This window comes from Ambystoma mexicanum, chromosome 9 (genome assembly GCF_040938575.1).
Source record: "Ambystoma mexicanum isolate Mex_15411 chromosome 9, UKY_AmexF1_1, whole genome shotgun sequence".
Lineage (NCBI taxonomy): Eukaryota > Metazoa > Chordata > Amphibia > Caudata > Ambystomatidae > Ambystoma > Ambystoma mexicanum.
Window position 1 is genome coordinate 1,086,907,000 of NC_090931.1, and position 22,121 is coordinate 1,086,929,120.

General features: G+C 43.7%; 1 protein-coding gene across 11 annotated transcripts in view; it reads right to left on the reverse strand.

The window, feature by feature from the left end:
• Positions 1–22,121, reverse strand: part of GPD2 (glycerol-3-phosphate dehydrogenase 2) — a 2,458,594-nt gene that overhangs the window by 226,033 nt on the left and 2,210,440 nt on the right. For 8 of the 11 annotated variants that reach the window (XM_069616409.1, XM_069616412.1, XM_069616410.1 and 5 more), the window contains one exon: positions 12,902–13,023. In XM_069616409.1, coding sequence (XP_069472510.1) covers positions 12,902–13,023 — 122 coding nt within the window. Of the gene's footprint in view, positions 1–6,229; positions 13,024–22,121 lie in introns of those variants that run through there. The other 3 variants (XM_069616415.1, XM_069616416.1, XM_069616417.1) reach the window with 2 other exon arrangements.

Here is a 22,121-nt window from a genome sequence, read left to right on the forward strand (position 1 = left end):
AATCTAATTAACCCTTTTCAGAGGCGCTGCGGCATGGGCTTTTATGTAATGGTTCAGTGCTGCAGAAGCACGTGTATAGCTGGATGAGCTTCATTTATATTAAAAAAGAAGAGGGGCAAAAAAAAAATACAGTGAAACGGGAAAATGAGCAGCCTACCGAAATGAGCATTTGTGATCACAAAAATAAATTGTGGGTCTTGACTCTTCTAGAATGAGTTTAGAAAAATGACTAAGCTTCTCTGTCAGATGTAATAACATTCTTGAAGGTCATTAGTCAATATTAGCCAATTATATAAGCTTGACGTGCAATAAATGTAAAATTTACTGTACTTTAGCCTATTTATGCGGCGGCTCGGGGTCCAGCTAATTATCTACATATGCTTTGAAGACATCCTCCCATAAAGAGACATTTTAGACATACTGTTAGATAGCAGCTGTCTATATTCTGAGAAAGAACGAGCTGTTCGGAAAGCAAATCCTTCCATTTGTATTTCTCATGTAGGAAAGCAAAGGCAAGCTCTTGGCTGCCTCACTGTGTCATGTACACACCATGACTAGCTGTACGGAGTGGGGTAAACCCATGACTAGCTGTACTGAGTGGGGTAAACCCACGACTAGCTGTATGGAGTGGGGTAAACCCATGACTAGCTGTACGGAGTGGGGTAAACCCATGACTAGCTGTACTGAGTGGGGTAAACCCATGACTAGCTGTATGGAGTGGGGTAAACCCATGACTAGCTATACTGAGTGGGGTAAACACATGACTAGCTGTATTGAGTGGGTTAAACCCATAACTAGCTGTATGGAGTGGGGTAAACCCAAGACTAGCTGTATGGAATGGGGTAAACCCATGACTAGCTGTACTGAGTGGGGTAAACCCATGACTAGCTGTACTGAGTGGGGTAAACCCATGAATAGCTGTACGGAATGGGGGAACCCATGACTAGCTCTACTGAGTGTGGTAAACCCATGACTAGCTATATTGAGTGGGTTAAACCCATGACTAGCTGTACTGAGTGGGGTAAACCCATGACTAGCTGTACAGAATGGGGGAAACCCATGACTAGCTGTACTGAGTGGGGTAAACCCATGACTAGCTGTATGGAGTGGGGTAAACCCATGACTAGCTATACTGAGTGGGGTAAACCCATGACTAGCTGTATTGAGTGGGGTAAAACCATAACTAGCTGTATTGAGTGGGGTAAACCTATAACTAGTTGTATGGAGTGGGGTAAACCCATGACTAGCTGTATGGAATGGGGTAAACCCATGACTAGCTGTACGGAATGGGGGAAGCCCATGACTAGCTTTACTGAGTGAGGTAAACCCATGACTAGCTGTATTGTGTGGGGTAAACCCATGACTAGCTACATTGAGTGGGGCAAACGGACCCAAGACCTAAAGTGTCAGAACTCCCCATTCAGCGTGAACTTTCATAGCGTTCTCTAGCTCCTACCAATGTCTTTTTCTCTTGCTATATACAGCGTTCACAGCATGTTCTATGACCAGCAAAATCATATGAACAAGCTCTACTTCGAGGATGAAGGGACGTGCTGGACAGCCTGAGAAATAAACACGTCTCTCTTGGACGATGTTAAGTACATGCGATGTTTTCACACGTAAAGATGATGATGACAAGAATCGCCCTCGCGAACAAAAAGTACTGCAAGGCATGAACAAGCAGATCTGCACGTATGAAGTAACCATGTGTTTTTATAAACAGCAAGTTTGACATCAATGCATGTGGTCAACCACTGCAGCCAGCTTCTACCAAACGAGAGGTAATCATGCTTGCTTCATTCCTATGCAGTCCAATATCCACTGCAGGCGGTGGCAGGTCCCCCAGTCTATCCTAGATCCCCAGAGCTCATTCAGTACCCCAAGATACTGGGGACCAGAATGGGCAAAAAGTCATGATTTATGAAAATCTGCTGCACCCTAATGTTGCCACTGTTCCACAGTGAGGACGGCGAAGGAGTCACTGGAGAGCCTTTCAATGGCAGCTCTGAGGCCCTGAGATTTACAGCTTCTTGCCTTTGACAGGGACAACTGAACACGCATACGAATGAGGCGAACATCAGTTAATTGTGAAAATGGAAAAGAGGAAAGCTAGTTTGAAAGCTGGAGCGAGCTGTAAATACGACATGGCGCACACAGTCCTGAGTGAGGCCTCATCACGAATTTCAAGCTCAGATGGGAAGCACGAGTGATCCTTTTTTTTTTTTTTTCCAGAGTGGGTGTGGGTTAGGTGGGGAGAGGAGGCTGACAAAGATGGGTATTTGAATAAAATCGTGGCTTCAGATTACACTGATTCCCCTCACTTCAGTTTGTGTCAACTTTACTGATCAAGCTAATTACATCTACAAGGCTTACTCAAACAGATCAAGGTATCTTACAGGAGAGAGTCAAATCTGTCGTGTGTAATCAAATACGCATTTAGCCAAGAAAAAGGCTGGATTTGCATGCGCTATGCGCCTGCCTGAGAACAGCCGCAGTAGAATTTTTGGTATTTCAACCGAAACACTGATAGTTCATTTTTCACATTTACATAAAGGCAAAACAAGATGACAAAACGATTCAAATGATTTTAAAGGAGGTTGGGATCTGGCTAAAAGTATGTTATGTTTTGGGAGGGGCATGGTAATTTGCTCAGTATATTGATAAATTAGGTTTAGTGTCTGTGAGTGTTTTGAGATTTTATTGTTTATACAGCTGTGGCTCAGAGGTCTAAAAATTCAGATGTGTATGCAAACGTGTGTATTGGCTACGGTCCTAGAAAAATATAGCGCCCACAAGTTCTCGTGTTTTAAAAAAATGTGCCCGCTGGTACCATCTGCTAAAGAGCTGCACTTTCACTCAATCGACCGCAGCCTACAGATGTGCATGAAATGTGAGCATAGAAGGAGTCAGTGATTTCACTTAAACGAAGCGCCCAGCAGAAGAGAGGATGTCAAATACGGATTCTGCAGTAAAGACCACATCATTAGCACTGCCTGGATACCTGAGCAAATATCCTGCAGTGTCATCAAAGCCCTTTCATACCACTGTGTAAATTCAGGACTCCTGTTCCTATTTAGAGGAGAGCAGGCTAAAGTTTAAAGAAAAATACCAGAAATCATCAGAATGCCCTTTATTTTTTCGCCGACACAAAGCCTATTGCATTTCATCACCACAAAGACACATTGGTATAAAGCACACCAACTTCCATCTTTCTGCCTAATCAAATATAATCAGTTCAACTTTGACTTCGGGATCAGCCAGTTTTAACACCAGCAATAAAATATTAATGCAGAATCCGATCTTTATACCTTACCTTCCAGGTAACCTTTTTACCATTATAAATCTGTAAATCTTTAATTGATTTGCTTTTGAGATATAGATAATTCAGCTAATATCTGAACTGCATACCATTTGAGAAAGATAGAAGTGGTTAGGACAAAGTCTAGAGCAGCGCACACAGCAGACAGCTTCCGACACTACTTAATGCAAGCCCTACCTAGCGTTGGAATCAGTGCAATAGTATAAGCTGGATGGAGTTCTTGAGGGCATTGTTCAGTATACACACAGGGCTGGATTCACAAAACTTTACTGCATACACAAAAACATGTCGCTGGAAAAGGCACAAATTGAAGCTGCTGCAACTTCATCTCATTCATAAAACAGTAAAAGGAAAGAAAAGCTCACTTGCAATAACTAACAATTAAAAAAGTGTATCTGTGACATTATGGGCTAATGGAGGGGTGTTCCAGTAACACCCAATTTGCAAATGCAAAACAGCAGTGGCAATGGCCGAGTAACTCAAATTAGGGCACATCCACACATAGGAATGTGGTAACTCCTCCCGTAGTCATTTGCCCCTTTTCCTGGCTTAAGTCCGATATGTTTGGACATAAAGGGGAGGGGCGTGATCCACATCTTCAACTATACATATCACAAAAAGTACCTCTCTTTCAGAACATGCAACATCATAAATCATTTTTTTCCAGAAAAAGCCACCAGAAGAAACATCACTCTGCCCACATTCAGGCAGAACATTTAAATGCATAAATATACTGATATAAACAAACATAGCTGAACCTTATCAGCCATGTAACAAGTAGTATTGAACAACATTAATGACATAAACAAACACAATAAGTTAATATACATGAACAATGATAATATAATGATATATATGAACACTGTACATAATCTACAGTATAAATGATACCATGCCAACATGTTTCATTCCCTCCGGGCAAGTATGGGTCCTTCTTCAGGGGGTAAATATTGTGGCAGCAGGAGTTAGCATGTGCATCATCCTGTGTTAGGGTAGGAAAATATTAGCAAATTGGATTATCAAAACCCAGTATCAGTCAACAGTAAACCTCAGATGAATAATTAGTGGTCTCTTCAAATTATTTAATGAAAAATGTGGCATCCAGTTGTGCATTTGTCTACAATATAATCATCTTTCAAACAATAAAAACATCTGGGTAATCTTTTTAATGGTGTAGGGTCACCTTCCTTGGGGGTCTTTTGGCATCAGAAGTGGCTAACGGGCTGTGTCATCTCCCTGTTTAGGAGGTCCTGCACCAATGTAAAGATACATGCATTGTAAAGTTCATGCGTTTGTCCATGCCGTAGCACAGTGAAAATGTGTTGTACAAAGGCAATCCTGACATATATTGAGTACGGGTTAGAGGGTACATGGCATTTACTGGACACTGGCTGCATGAATATACACTGCATTTTACAAGGCAATGCAGGTATACAAAGATGAAGGCAGTATGAACAATTTTAAAGTGGTAATAATGGCATTTAATGGTTGCAGCCAGCATAACAATGTTTTATAGTGGCAACAATGACATATATTGGAAGCTGGCTGCATGACAATGTGTATCATATGGCAATGCAGGTCTATACTGGGCACATCCAGTATGTATATGTTTTTAGCATGGCAATATTGGCACACATTGGGAAAAGCCAACATCAAAGTATGTTTTTGCAGTAGTTTGCTGGTTTATATTGAGTGCAGTCAGCATAAAATGCATTTTACAGTCACACGCTGGGATAGATTATGCACTGGCAGAATAAATGTTTTCACAGTAGCAGTACAGGAGTGTGTAGGGCATCGGGCAGCATGAAAATGTGGGTTTACATGGCAATGCTTGCATATATATTTAAGACCTTGATTTAGACTTTCCTTTGAACACATCCTGAACAGAAAAGGGGTTTCTACTGTATAACCAATCATAAATTATATGCTTTTTCATGTAATTTGTGTGAAACCTAAGTTGTGAAATGCACTACTTCAACCCAAATGTATCTCTAAATAGTTAATTCTATATCACTGCACCTGATTGGGCATACTCAGGTAAAATATTGATGCCCCTTCTTTGGAAAAATACACTAGCCGCCACTGCAAATAAATAAAATATGAATTAAATATATACATTTTGTAGTATATGTGGTGTATGTGGGAAAGGAAAAGACTAAAATTAAATCTTGTGGTACAATACAGATAGCCATCATGGTAATGATCAGAATTCTCAAATGTGAACCCATCTCGTCTCTGTGTGGGTCACCAAAGTAATTCTCTACATGTTCAAACCCTACAAGGAGTCATTAATGTGTGCCAAAGCCCCCTAAACCCTCCGCCCTATCAAATTAATTTCACATAGGTTGCCAGGTGGTACCCATTTCTTTTTTTAAACTACAATACTGGTGTGCCTGCATTTCAACCTCTGACCTCTGAGTGAATGGCCCTTTAACCTTCAGAACTCGAATTTACATATTGTCTGACAACTCTTTTTGTAAGCCACTCTTAACAAAATTTTGGTTTGTACATTTCAGGATGGTGGCCTTAACAGGACTGTCAGAGGATGTCTCCAAGTGGGCACAAAACTATCGAATGCATTTCCAGCACTTAGCTGGAATCACTTTGTACTGAAAGAAACAAAAACACACTGCCTTTACAATTATGTGTGCATTATAACTCATTTTATGTGGTTAAACAATAAATCTACAGACATTTCATATTAATATACATGTATGCCAATGGGCGGCAATATTTATCATTTCCAATTTAAAACGCCTGGATACAGAGCAACATAAACGAGAAACATTCCTACATGAGTTGGGGAGGAATACAAATGTTAAGAAAAACACACTATTATTTTAAAAAACATCTTTAAGACTTATCATAAAGTTATTCCTGAAATTGACAGTAACATCAAAGTGCCAGCGAGTGAGCCATTTTAATCACTTTTATTGATTCATGCTTTCAGTTCCTATTCAGTTAAAAACAAGGCACATTAAATACACCCTCTTATTGCTCTATAAATGCATGCAGCTCATTCTGTATATCAAAAGCAATAAATAACGGTAATAAAACACCGGGACAGTTTTAAAAATGATAATACGGTCGCACACAGAGCATTTAACAGTCCAATCTAGCACAATAACCCCAGACAATACATAAAAAATGGCACGTGTAAAAACATGCAGTGCATGCCACTGTTCAGATCTGCTTCCTTTCTTTAACAGTTTTAAAGTCATTAAAAAACCTTGTCGCCCATGCAACTTTGCCGCCACAATAATTCAGCATAAAGTACATGTTAATTTATTTTCAAGAATACATTACAAAAGTTCAATTATGAATCTGGCCAGTGATTTGTGCGTTCTTTCAGTGTGAACCAATTACATTCGTTGGCAATACCTTATGAGAAAGGCATGCTTGTAATTCGGCATGTTGCACAGAAATGTCCCTCTAGATAATGAACACGCAGAGTAGCAGCAATCAAGAAAATGGCCGAATGGCGTCTGCTCGATGCTGGCAAAGAAACATTCTTTGGTAGTATGGCTGCCTGTCAGCAGAGTCCACACTGAGCGATTAGATTGCTTGCAGGTGGCATGTTTTGTAAAGTTATTTGGTAATTGGCTACCTAGTGTGGGACTGTAGAATCCGAAATTAGATTGTGTTCCAATAACAATGGTGCTAAATTCTACCTTGCATCACCGTAACAACTTAAGTCACAGAGCGGAACACAGCGCACCCTTTGCACTGTTGCCATGCCAACAAGAATGTGGAGTGTACAGTAAACATGCAGGTCTACCCAGCCATTGGCAATAGAGCCAGTCAAGGTCTTTAATTTCTGCTGCCTGCTTTAGACACCCTATGACGATAAAACTCATTAGCAGAGAGAGGGAGTTACACCACTTTGCATGGATCCGCACAAGCCGCAGATATCAATTCAACGTAGCAGTGAAAAAATACAATTATATGCGCATGTACACTAACAATGGTGCTTTTACAGAACATTGCAATTGAATACTTTGCAATAAGGAGAATGGGAACCTTCCAAGAGAAGGGGTAAGTAAAGGATATGCTCGATATGATCCCTGTGAGAAGTGTCCCACCATCCAAAGGTGGACTGAGACTACAAACCTTAAAATTACTAATAACATTATGGCACTCATTTATTGTGAACAATCAGTGCAGAGGCCAAGGATGTTGAGCAATGTTTGACATTTACTGCATAGTAAGCTTCAAAACTTAGCTAAAAAGGCTGGAAATTTAAATGACTTCATAATTTCAAAATGTCGTGCAAAACTCTTCAATACAATAGTTAGTGGCCCTTTTTAAAATGGCATTCACTATGGTTAATGGCACACCACACAGATAGCCACCAGAGTGTCAACAGAGGAATATAAGACAGGACAGCGCCAACACCATGTTCACGTCCCTCTGCAAGCAAGCTCTGCTCTTTGATTCGCTAAGTACATCGGCCTTCCAATAACCTATGGAAAAAGATCCAGCTGTGCTCAAACTTTTAAATCTAGCGCTTAATTTTGAACAAAATAATAGAAAGTGTCAGTTTCATGAAGCCGCTGATTTGACCAAAAAATGATCTGTTACTTAGCTACATTTTATTCTGAAATGATTATTCAAACGGTCTTGAATGTGAGGCTACAATGTGCACATATGTGTTTCATTTAGGAATCACTGGGATACTACAGCTGGTAGACGCTGAAGTCCAGTTTTTTACGGTGGCTAGATGAATTCGGCGGACCAAAAGACTATATACGTTCACCAACATCTATAGTCCAAGACATCCCAACAATGCAGTTGCTAATGCAACAGAGTCATGAATGAAAAGGCACAGATTAACCAGACAGACTAAACAGCAAGTAGTGTGGCAGAGTTAAGGTTTAACAGCTGTTTTAAAAAAGGCATTTGAGAAAAGAATTAAAGTAAAACAAATGCATTGCATGATAAACCGGAGATTGCAAACTATACTCCAAGCTCACTTACTACCTTTACAGAACAGTTTTACTTTACAACCCAGACCCAAGGAATGTCGATACATGGAGAATGGGCCATGCTGTAAAGCCTACCAAGCAAACTGTCAGAGAGTTTATCATTTTTGCACAATTGTCAATGGAGGACTTCTGAATAATTCTTCACTTAAAGAGCATGTGTGCCTGGAGAAAAATCAAACTTGAAACTATATCACCACGGTGACCTTATTGTGCTTTGGAAATCAGAGGTTCAACAGTATCAAAATGCAATCCTTTCGGCAATTACATGCAAAGCATCCAGCACCATCTAAAGAGGAGCACTTGCGCTTCTAAAGAAGCTCTCTGCCATATAAATAAAGTGTACATGTACATTCTGTATGGAGTTGGTCGAGGAATGTATCCCTGTCACTACTTATCCCACTGGGGCCACAAAAAGCTGTGGCCCGAAAATAATTATTTGCCCATGGACGGTGGGACTTGCAAGGCACACAGATCGCCATTCCCTCTGCTGCCTTCCCACCAATCTGTGACACAGGTAAACGTTCAAAAGGCAAAACAGCAAATTCTTTCTGGACAACTACATATACATACCAAGAGAAGTTAAAGGGTTAATTATTCTTAATAATAAAAGATGACGGGCAGTGGAGGACCCAAAACATAGTAATAGCAGCAGTCTGCTGGAAATAATTCTGGCCTATTACCCAGCCTTTCTGGTTTTAGTTTGGAAGCAAGCAAAAGCATGTTATGTCTACAAACTGTGCAAGAGTCTGATGGAAAACCCAAACACAGAACTAGCTAAGAGACGCAGCTAGATCCAATTAATGTCTTTAAAAACTGATTCTGGCCCTTTTTTGCCAGCAACGATAAGATTTCTTTCAGCAGCCTGAGCTGTAAGCAGCTGCACATCACTTGGTCCTGTCTGAAGACATGTTTATCAATGAGAAAACCGAAGCTCTTCACTTTTCTCCATGTGCTTCACAATTGTTTGGCTGACACAAGATTGACAGAGTCACTTGTCAAATGCAGTAAAGCCCAACCAGTGTCTTATCTCATTCCACCAACAGCTTCCCATTCACTCACTACAGCATGGGGGACAAATCCCAAGTGGTCACTTCCCTGAAAATTCATCGCACCATTTTTCTGAAAGGGAACTGCACATCTCTGAGACAGCTACATTCGGCACTATGACAGTATTCTGAAGAGAGAATGACGTTCTAGCCGGTATTCACTTTCAGCATGAAGCGGAGGCAGAGCAGTATGTATGGGAAAGGCTGTTCAAGAAGGTAGCATCTATACACGGTGTGTTGAAACCAGACCAAAAGCAATAGAATGCCAGCATCTTGGGAGCAATGTCAATGCTGCGTATAAAACTACTTAAGCATGCTTGAAAAAGCCATATATAGCACAAAGTATTGCACCAAGAACCTGGAAGAGCATACATGCTGAAGGATTCATGCACATCCTATGACATGTCAAATATGTAAATCATTTTAGAAAGTCCATAATAAAATTTGAAGGGAGCACAAAGTGTCTGACAATTTAAAACCTAAAATTCGACAGAACTCTTCAGGGAAACTTAGAGAAAAAGGCTTGTAATGGTTTGTTTCAGCCAATCAACTGCATGCGAAATCAATAAAAAATGATTAGGTAGATCACACGGGCATTAACCATACAAACATATCATTACCATTTTTCAACACATTTCGTCGGCGAGCCAAAGAAATTCAGATCAATTTGCACATGATCTGATTAACACTATAATGGGCCCTCAAGTTCTCGTGACAAAAGCCTTAAAGTTAAAACATTATCATAGCAACAAAAAGTAAAGATCGTACACGTTTGTTTCTCTACTCTTATCTATGGAAAGCAGCTATGATTTACTGCATTCACTCTTTATGAAAATCCATTGCATTACTCAGATGGAAATGTATGAGGTTCATTTAAGAAATTTACTGGGAAAGCCTAGCAGGAGTAGAATTTTGATGTTATATTTTGAGATTGAATCCGTGTTTCTTCTAAACCCTTCATGGAACTGCACTGGAGAAGCTAAACACATGGTAGACTTTGAAAAAGACTATGGTGCAGCTCCTGTTGACACTTACCACTTGCATCTAAAAAAGAAATTCCTTTTCCTTAAGCCTGTGTGTGATATACACCAGGATTTTAAAGATGTCAGCCTAATTGTCTACTGGAAAACAAATAAAATATGAACTTGAATGGGGTTTCATATAAAAAATTCAGATCCAGTTGCAGTTATCCATGTCCCAAGACACTTTGCAAATGTTTTTGAATATTTTCTGCCCAAGAAATGTTCGTATTCAATACTTAATGTGATTTCAGGATTGGTAGAACAAACCAACAGATGTACTTGATTACCTTCGACACGTATCAAGCTCACGCTACTCATTAAAAGCACCCCACTTAAAAGCATCATTAAACAGCCTTGTCTATCAACCTATGCAAAATAAACACTATGGCCTCCTCAAACCGCCCAGCCTGCTATCTATTTCACTTCGCTCTTAATGAAATCTACAAATGGTTGGTTATACATGCCCCCTGTAATTAAGTGCCTAATTACAACATTTCTAAATGTTTTCTGTTAAACACAAATGTTGATTACAAAGATGATAAAGACATTAATTAGTTAATGAATGTACCAACAAGAAATATTGAAACTCTGTAAATCATCTTCTGTCCAGGAAGAACAAATGAAAGTATCTCCTCTAGATTCCATGGAAAAGAAGTGTCCTCCCTCCAATGTTTCTAGGTCTATGTGCCACCATATGCAAGAGCATCTCACTTAAACCAGATCACTTATTTTACGGTCAGACAACTGGTTTCACTGTTTTTAGTCATTTCTACCAGACATCTCTAAATGTGTAAATTGAATATTTACTACCCATACATGAGCAGTACCACAGGGAATATCAGTATCAATTACATGTTTCAATGTATATGTGAAGTCCACATAATACACAGATTAAGCCAAAAATTGATTATCAAGTTACACTGATCATACTGAATGTTCTATGAGCTGCACACAACCTATTACAATAGATAACATGCCTTCAATATAATACAAACTAGACATTCCAAACTATTTAAATGTTAACACCACAAATATATGTGAATTGTAAGTGCTAAAATAATACAAACTCAAACAATAACCTGTGCAATATATTCCCAAAATGATCACGAAAACTGAGACAAAACCAGAAGTTAAGACACTAGGCAGTGGCATGATGGAATTTAAAACCCAAATGATGAAATCAGGAATCTGTGACACCAGACATCATCCTAGAACCCAATCATTGGTTTCCATAAACATTTCTTCATGTAAACAGATCGCCTCATTCCTTCCCAATTCCTAAATAACTGCACTGGCTCCAATTGACTAGTAAAACATACAACAGAAAACGCCATTCCAAGCCTGCAAGTACACATATGGAAAAGTCATGCAAAAACCTAAAATTTGACTTTTCATATGAAAACAATGAGTCAAAGCTCTGGAGAATGTTCACTCTAACACAGTTTACTACTGGATAGTAGGTATCAAAAAACGTGGCAGAGACCTTAAAGTTCAGAGCTCAGAAGTCAGATATACTTTTCCTCAAACAATTATATTTGAGGAACATCTATCCAGGGTCACAGTACTTTGAAACATTAGTCTTCTAAATATTAGGCGTCATTATTTCTTCAAACCTCAATATGTTCATGTTTGGAGTTGGGTCTTAAATGGTTCCAATATTGTGCAATACAGATAGCTTTAAGGTGAGATAACTATTCAAAATGAATGTCCAATTTCAGTGGATCAACCAAGGCACAAACCTCCGAGAGACCCCAGAGTGAATGCTCTGAATACCCCTTTATTGGTTTGACCTTGTGTTATTACGACTTATTTTACTAAACATGAATGAGAATATTGTGTTCCACAGACAACAGCAAATACAGACTGACCTGACTGCCTGTTGACCATGCTCTTCATAAAAAGTGTCAAAGAGAAATATAATTTGATGAAATAAGCCTCCAAAATATAGGGATATCACGATTCTAAAATATTTAACACTGGGCATGACAACAAATGTTATTTTTTGTTCTTAGATCAAGCGTGTCACAGGTATGACATGTTCTGTATATATATGGCATATTCCACTTTTTAATGTTAACTATGTAAATGTGAAGTGACCAAGGGAATTAACAAAAACGTCTAAATCATTCTAGAGTTGTTTTTCCTTAACAAGACTATAATTTGTTGGCAACAGACTAAATATGTGATTTCTTCATTGTAAGCAATAATCGACTTGCTCAAAATGAAAAGGTTTACTATTTGGTGCTCATTTCACAGTGATCAAGATTCACACCCAGAGCTTGAATGCCAGCCAAATTATTGTAGCCTATAAGTGTAAGCATCTTTATCCCACTCCCACTTGACACCAATGTAAGATGAAAGATGCAGGCAATCAACAGGTAACAGGAAAAATCATTGTATTTTGTAATTGTGCCAAGCGTGGAGCACATCGACAGAGTGGATGCAAACTGTGAAGCTTTGGAATGTTGTCAGCACAGAAGCAGCTGCGGAAGTCCATGTGTGCACCTGTATTTTTCAGGCAAGACTCACAATCCTCCACCACTGCGATCCACAGGGATTGAATCTCGCTGATCCATGTTCTCCTCAGCAGTTTTCATTAGAATGGCCAGCCGGCTGCTAGACACGAAGCCTTTCTGAACAGCACTCATGAGCTTAAATAGACAAGAAAAAGAAAGGTTAGGCCTACAAACAGCACCTGCTTGATTCAAATAGCAGTGAGCCGTCGGAACATGACAGTATGGCAATGCAAGTGGGGTAGAGGCTGGCCAAAATGCATGCAATTTCGATACACTGTGCAGGGTTTCTTTGCACCCTAGTGCAGTCTCCTTTAGTTAAGGAGCAAGAGGCATGCCAATTGCTGTGACCCCGGTCACTCACCACCACAGCTTGCCCCTTTAGTCCTTTCACCTTGGCTGCTATAATTGCATGATGAACCTCAGAACATACATTTTGATGCACTTTGTGATTTAGTAATGAACTGATGGCTTGAATTGCACAATTCCTTGAACTAAAGATTCTTTAGAGTGTTTTCATTAGTGAAACATTCTATTTTCATCAAGAAATGCATTTCTTCTCTTTAGATGCCAGTTATTGAATAGATATATCTCAAATACATGGAATAGCACTACTGTAAGCCTAGACAGATGCACATGACATCCTGATGCTCGGCCAATATATGCCCTTTTAATGTGTACATAATCTCAAGTGCCGCAATCATTCATCAATAAGATGTTCACAGTCCTCCCTCGCTGGTAATTACTGAACCGTAGGCAGAACTGGAGATGCTGCAACTACACTGTTCCCTTCATTCTGTGCGATGCTGCACTTGATAGTCTCTCATTTTCCTAAAGGAGCATATCTGGAATGTCAGAGCTCCTCCACCAGCGAAGAGTCAAATCCAGACAGGTTTTCAGGATAGCCACAGTGAATACGACTGAGAAAGGCATGCGCATAATGCAAGGAGCTTCCTGCGGGGCTGCCCAATCAAGGCTTTCTCCACACATGGGTGAGAGCTCCAGCTTTTACAGTGGCATGCAGACAATCTTGCAGAAAGGCCCCGCCAACACTGTATGCAGATACAGACGCAGATAGATAGCTTCGCATTTAATATGCCAATCGAAACAACTCCATCAGTTTTTCTGGTTGTTTTCTAGGCTGAATTGTGTATTTTGGGGGCCATTGAGTTTAATGCCTACCACAATAAGTACGCAAAACGATAATTTCCGAACAAAATTGCATACAGAAGCAAGCCAAAGTGGTGCATGGCCACCCGTGAGCTGCTTTGCATTCAAGCTAAATATTTCATAAGTACCTTGGGAGTTCATATTTCCACAAACTCCTTAAAGACCATCGCTGTCCAAATTTTGTCAAATAATTCCTAAACAATATTTCCTTTTATGCATTAATTTTACTGTCTGACACAAGAGGCATTCTTGGCAAGTAACATCGCAAACTTTATTGTGAAAAAATGAAGGATTTACACCTTGCAATCATTTACGAAGTTCAATAAAATGTTCATGGAATCCAAATGCTTGTTAGGTAAATGGATACATTTGCTTTTTTCTATCTATCTTTGTGCTAAAGCCCATATACTCTGCGTTTTAATTTCTTTGGCAAGAAGCAGCTCTGTGAACCTGCTGTCTGTCGGGTCTGGGCTAACATGCGCTGAGCATCTTAGCGACCATGTTACAGAAACATTGCACCAGTGCTAGGGTAAAAATTGCCATGGTTCCAATGCATTTTTTGCAGCAGGAAAATGTCTGCCCTACGGCAAATATAGTGCATAACAGCACTGCCCTGGTGCAAAGTTTCTGCTGTAAGGGCCAAGGTGTGTTCTTCTTTATCCCAGTAGATTTTGTACAACGTAACAAAACAGCGGCAATGAAACAAACTGCGCGCGACCGCATCCTTGCCGCGCCCGATAATCTTGAAAATGTGCCCATTTCTTGAAAGGTCCCCAAAACGCTATTCCCATTTTGTGTGACTTTACCAGAGCCCGCACAACGCCCAAGCAATGGTATGTGTCTAACCAACATAATCATTTACATTCCATGAACCCAAGTTCAATGTTTACCCCTGATGGGCCTCAGCAGATAGGGATCAAATGCATGGAGTACTCCTTTTCACAGAAATCCAGAGCAAAGGAGAATTAAAAGGATCTTGTCTATACTGTAGACTTACCAAATGTAGGAAATTGAACTGGAAGCCATCATGGTGATAGCTGCTGGCAATGTAAGCATTGCAAACCATTCTGAGAGAAACGCATGGACATGTGCCTATGGATGACTAAGATGTTCTCAGGTAAAGTAGAAGCAGCAGATTCTGCACCCTCCACCGCAAATTACATTTCAAGAACTCTGCTACAATTTCTGCCAAGCCAACTGTATGATGCGGGATTCCTTTACTAGATACGTTATCCCATGTCTGCCTTCATATGGCCCTGCACCATAAGCTATGCTAGCCTGTGACCAGGGTATCTCCACCAGATAATGAAACCCATCACACTCTGATGGTGCATTTTAGCATTTGACAATTTTCATTCCAAAACACAGAAATATTATTTCAGAGGAAAACTAGGTAGGGGGTGCTGATGCAGAGAAAGGAATATAAGTGTAGAGTTGGGAAGGTCAGATTGTGCGAAACCCACAGGAATATAGCTTCAGTGGGAGCAATGCTGTGGATCCACCAAAAAAAATGGATCAAGGTGGGTTCTGTCATCCTCTCACTTACCTGTAACCCAGTGCATCTATGCCACTGTGTCTCCTCTTTCCACTTCATTCCACGTATACCCGTAATATTATATTTGTCGAATTTACTCCATATTCAGTGGAGAACCTTGCTTAAAGGATGTGATGGTTTTCAGCACAAAACAAAACTCAACACCAGTTATGGTTGCAAGAGTAGCCATAACTCAGCCATGGATTGGATTCCACTACTATTAATGCAACATATGCCATCTACAGGGCATGAGGAACTAAAAGAACTAAGGAAAAGAACACTACTCCAAAATGATTGTATTTGATTTAAGGACACATACAAAGATAAGCCCAAAAGCTGCATACATTATTTTTAAGAACCAATTATTGCACAACATGAAACATCACAAGTCGAGCAAGTCATATTGTTTGGGCTTTGTTGTTTTGCACTGTAACCATAACAACAACGTTGTTCTGTTGTGAATCAGAAAAGGATTCGGATGATTGCGAGTCATGCTTCAGGGGTTTTATTAAAAAGAAAAGCAATCGGACACCTAAAATGCCCTATTTCTACGAGGGAAGTTCCCTACCTAACAAAACAAAAACTAAAGGTGGATGCTAACATCCATCCAAATTACATCTCTTTAGTTCGAATCCTATCCAGCTAACTGGCCCTACCACTATAGAAAACACCTAACTAAAAGAAGGAAAAGGGCAGGCTTTGTACATTAGCCTCAACAAGGCTTCTGTCTGGCCCAGTTTATACCCAACTTGGTTCCAATCTTCCAAAGTTCCTTTTACCCAGTATGATATTCGTTCCAGCCGTGATACCAAATTAAGTTTTGCAGTCACTTATTTTAATAGAGAAAACTGTTTCTTGATGCAAACAATTCCATTCCTCTAGGATTGCTTGGGAACACACAGAAAAACTAAACTTTTCTGTCCTTTCTCCCTTTGAGGCGCTGGCACTCCCCAAAGTCCTGCAGTCCCTAGACAGCTTCATTCACAAAAGTTATTTTAGATACGGTGGTGGTCTCGCCTGGTTGTGCACAGTTTTGCAATCTTTATGGCTTTCTTAGCCTTAATTCAATTCATGATATCTCCTCCTTTCCCCCTTTCATGTGTTAGTTGCATACTCTGGTTAATCAGGCTACCATAACCTCAATAGCTTTTTCCAGCCATTATTTGGAGTGTTGGTACTTCTCACAGTACCCCTTTCATAGGTTTTGTTTTCTCTCAGGTTTCTCATGCTCGCATAACCTGAATAGCTTTTCCAGCGATTTTTCACAATGTCTGTATTACTCTCACTCCCCCTTTTATAGGGTATTTGCACACTTGGCTTTCTCAGGTTCATTACCCGGATGTATTCCTCAGCTATTATTCACAATGTTCGTACCTTGTAGCAGAATGTCTTCTGTCCCAAAACCTCATTGCCTTTCTATGTAGCTACGTTCTGGCATGCACAGAGCTCAAGGATCCAGGCTCCCTCATACGGTCTGGTCTTGTCATCTGTTACCAGCCTCCCAGGCCACCACAGGTCCTGTGTGGTTTCGCCCACAGATGAGACAGGTGTCTTTCCATCTCTGCTCCTGTTCCGACCTGGGCTTCTAGGTCAGATAGCACGTCAACCTGTAGGCATTCGGTTGGGGTTTCTCTCAATTTCCTTGCTTCCACTGGCTCTGTGGCCCAGCATGGCTCCACCCCTCCAGGTCTCTGTTTGCTTTACAAACCATCCTCTTCTTATACACGTCACAGAAACAACTTGAACAGAGTCCTTCTTTGTTGACCATGGCATCCGGGTTGTGTTCAGCATTGTTTGCAGCCAAGAGAGGTAAAGCAGGATCTTTGTAAAATACTGTGGTTGCAGTAGATATATGTTCTGGAATGGGAGTCTTGTCCCCAAGAGAGGAATCCCTTCCAAGGAGGTCCAGCTTTCCCGCACCCTTAGGGGGTGGTCTTGTGTAGCGGGATCACCTCCCTAGCCTCAAAGGGGGTGGCTCCCCTCTAGGCAGAAGGGACAAATTGACTGGATTTGTCGCATATCCCTTTAACTAAAGTTTTTCTGCATTTTTCTTTTATCAATATACCCCATCATACCTACACTACTTTGCATGGGCACTTCATAGACATTATATGTGCCCACTCAGCATGGCCTGAGGCTGTGTACTGGGGCCGCTTTGCCCATGGCCTGGCCTTCCGTCATGCCCCCGGTTCCTTCATGAATCCCAATTTACATACTCAGTATGCTCATTTTGCCTGCGGAATGACCTTTGCCCATGCCTTAAGCACCCCATCATTGGTCACTAAGTAGGCACAATTCTCTTGGCACCTCCTAAATATTGAATATGTCCACTGAAGGAACAAGTTACTTACCTGTAACTGTTGTTCTCCAGCATGGGTCTGGCATGGATTCACATGCTCATGAATATTCCCCGTCGTCAGGCTGGGAATCCTCGGTAAAGAAAAAATCAGTATCAGTTTCGTTTCTGATCTGTCTTTCTTAGTAGTAACCAATCACTGATCTCTGGTACATACAACCCAAGGCAATGACTGCCCTCTCCTTAAGCCCCGCCTCTGTCAGCCATCCTCAGATTTGGTAGCATGCAAAGTGGCAGTATGACCAAGTGAAGAGCCGCAGAGGGGTAGGCGGGAGGTTTTGCATGTGAATCCATCCCAAACCCATGCTGGAGAACAACAGTTACAGGTAAGTAACTTGTTCCTTCTCCAGCATGGGGTCTGGCATGGATTCACATGCTCATGAATAAAAGAATACATAGCAGTACACACATGCACAACCATGGGAGGTGGCAAAGGCTCAACATTAAGCATTACATCCAAAACTCAACATTAAGCAATTCTTACCTCCTCACCAGGCTCACCTTGGGCGAACAGGTTGCGCAGCACTGCTTGGCCGACCCTGGACTCCTCCCTGGAGTCCCGATCGACGCAGTAGAATCTTGGGAAGGTGTGCGTCGACCTCCACGTAGCAGCCCTGCAGATGTCCAGCAGGGGCACACCAGACAGGAACGCCGTGGTAGCAGCGATCGCTCTGGTCGAATGGGCCCTCGGACGGCCGGGCAGCGGTCGGTTTGCCAACCAGTGACAGTGCATGATGCAGCCGGAGAGCCATCTGGAAATGGAAGTCTTCGAAAGAGCCTTCCCTTGATTCACAGCTGTGACGTCTTCCGAAAACTCTTTGTGCGGTCCACGCAGAACTTCAGCGCTCTAGCTACATCCAGCGAGTGCAAAGTCCTCTCGGCCGGCGTCGAAGGTGACGGGAAGAAAACTGGTAACACCAAGGGCTCGTTGAGGTGGAAGTCCGACGGCACTTTGGGCATGAAGAAGGGGTGCGTCCTCAGCACCACCCTCGTGTCATGAAAAGTCAAGTATGGAGGCTTGCAAGATAGGGCCTGGATCTCTCCCACTCTTCGTGCAGAGGTGATGGCCACGAGGAACGCGGTCTTCCATGACAGGAACTTCAAAGGCGCCGAATGCATAGGCTCGAATGGGGCCCCCATGAGCCTGGTCAGCACCACATTAAGCTCCCACGCCGGGGCAGGAGCCTTCACCGGCGGGAACGATCGGAATAGTCCCTTCATAAATTCCTTCACCAGGCGATGAGACCACAAGGACGCCCGTCCCGTAGTCCTGGTATATCGGGAGATGGCAGCCAGATGTATTTTGATGGAGGCGTGAGCCAGTCCAGCTTTGGCCAGCGACAGTAGGTACACAGTACTTGAGGGGCCGTGATCCGCAGAGGGTTAATCTTCTGTGCACGGCACCAGACAGAGAACCTTTCCACTTATGACCGTAACACTTGAGAGTTGAGGACGCCCTGGCTTTTGCAAGAACCTCTCTGCAGTCAGCCGGGTTATCGTACCCTCCAAACTCTAGTGCTGCAGGAGCCAGGCCTGCAAGTTCAGCGACTCTGGGTCGTGATGAAGAATGGCGCCTCCTTCTCTGGAGAGAAGATCCGCATCCGCCGGCAGCTTGACAGGTGGGGACGCTGACAAGTCCAGAAGGTCCGGGAACCATATCGGTCTCGGCCACCTCTGTGCGTCGAGGATCATCCTGCACCGGGACCTCTTGAGTTGGTTGATGAGCCTGAGCAGCAACGGCAATAGCGGAAACGCATACAGGAACAGGCCGTCCCAGGGGAACGAGAAAGCATCGCCCATGCTCCTCGGCTGGGGGAACCTGCTGGCGAACCTCTGGCACTTGGAGTTCGTCGCCATCGCAAAAAGGTCGATCCAGGGTTTGCCCCATCGTCGAAAGAGCCGATCCACCTGGTCCTGACGTAGTTCCCACTCGTGGCACGAGCGCAGCTCCCTGCTGAGTGAGTCGGCGATGGTGTTTTTTATTCCTGCCAAGTGGAAGGGAACCAGAAACATTCCCTGGGCGACGGCCCAGTGCCACAGATCCTGGGCCTCCTTGGATAGGGCTGGGGATCTGGTGCCTCTCTGCTTCCGTATGTAGAACATCGTGGTGGTGTTGTCGGTGAAGATCCTCACCACTTTGTCCTTGAGGGACGGAAAGAATGACTTGAGCGCCCGGAACACTGCTCGAAGCTCCAGAATGTTGATGTGGAAAGACCTCTCCTCCAGGAGCCAAAGGCCTCTTGCATGCAGATCTCCGGTGTGGGCCCCCCAACCCTCCAGAGAGGCGTCCGTCGTCACCGTCTCCTGAAACGCCAGTGTCTGAAAGTCTGTAACTGTAGTAAGGTGCGCACGGGTACCCCACCATAGGATCGCCCAACGGAACTCCTTGTCGAGAGGGATCCTGTCTTCGAAGCAGCCCGTCACCTGAAACCAGCGGGCGTCGAGGAACTCCTGTAGCGGACGCATCTGAAGTCTGCAAAGGGGTACAAGGTAGATGCATGAAGACATCATCCCAAGGAGGGACTTGATGGACCTCACCCTGGCCACGTCCGTGGCTAGCAGGCGCCGCACCTTGCCCAGAATGGCCTTCGTCCTCTCCTCCGACGGGCAGGCCAATTGCCCCACTGTATCGAGCTGTACCAGAAACAGTGCTACTTGCGACGGAACCAGGTGGGATTTGGGGTAGTTGATGGCGAATCCCAGTTCCGTGAGCAGCCGGACGGTCCTCGCTGTGTGTTCGACGGCGAGTTCTCTTGTCCTTGCCCGGAATAGCAAGTCGTCCAGGTAGGGGTAGACGTGAATCCCCTGCAGGCGCAGCCGCGCCGCCACTGGTGCCAGGCACTTGGTGAATACCCTGGGTGCCGACTTTAATCCGAACGGCAGGGTTCTGAATTGGTAGTGGCGTCCCTGAACCACGAACCTGAGAAACTTTCTGTGTCCTTTTAGAATGGGGATGTGGAAGTAAGCATCCTCCTGGTCCAACGACGATAGGAAGTCGCCCTCCTCCAGCTGTCCCAACACGTGCTGGAGGGTGACCATCCTGAATTTCTGCACCTTGATTACTTGTTTAACCGACGCAGGTCCAGGATGGGGCGCCCACCGCCTGTCTTCTTTCTGACGAGGAAGTACCTTGAGTACACTCCAGAGCCCTGGAGCTTCCTGGGGACGAGCTCGATGGCACCTTTCTTGAGCATCGCCCTTACCTCCAACAGCAGTTGAGGGACGTGATTCTCCTTCCTGGCCACGGGAGGAATGCGAGGACGCTTCTTTTGGAATTCCAGCGGGTGCCCGTTGGCCAGGGTGTCCAGCACCCAACGGTCAGCGGAGATGGACTCCCACACGCTGACGAACTTCGTCAGCCGGCCTCCCACCGGGGTGCTTCGGTGGGGGCCCGACGCCACGGCCGGTTCAGTCTTGCTTGGAGGAGGTCTTGCTGCCTTGGCCTCCTTGACGACGACGACGGGATCCCCCTTGCTTGCTGCGACCTCTGTAGGCCTCCTGGGACGAGGAGCGGGCCGCCTGGCGGTATGTAGAAGAGCCACCGCTGGATTCCTTGGAGGCACCCTGTCTGCCTCTGGAGCTCCGAAAGGGCCGTCGTTGTTGAAGTACCCCTAGGGTAGGTGCCGTCTCCGAGTCGGTCTTGATGTCCTGGAGCGACTCGTCCACCGTCTTCCCAAAAAGGTTGTTGCCGTTGAACGGCATATCCAACACTCTGGTCTGGACGTCCTGGCGAAAGTCCGTCGCCTTGAGCCATGCTCGTCGTCGGAGGCAAACCCTGTTGCCTAGTTGGCAAAATCCGGTATCAGCAATGTCTGTTGCCACTGTTATGGCGAGATCAGGCGCCACCTCTCCTTCCTGCAGAATTTGTAGGGCCTCCGCCCTCTTGTCGTCCGGTAGGAAGTCTAGTAGGGGAGCTATCTTGAACCAAAGCTCCCTGTCGTAGCGGGCCACGATCGCTAAGACATTGGCCGCCTTAATCGTCGTCGCCGCCGACGAGATGACTCGTCGTCCCATGGAGTCCAACTTCTTGCCCTCGCTGTCCGGCGGGGAAGTGGAAGTTGAAGCCGCCGCACCCGCTGCTTTCTTCTTGGCCGCTGCGGAGACGACAGAGTCCGGCGTGGGCTGGGCCCTGAGGCACAAGGGGGCGGCATCGGGGAGTCGGTACTTCTTCTCGTA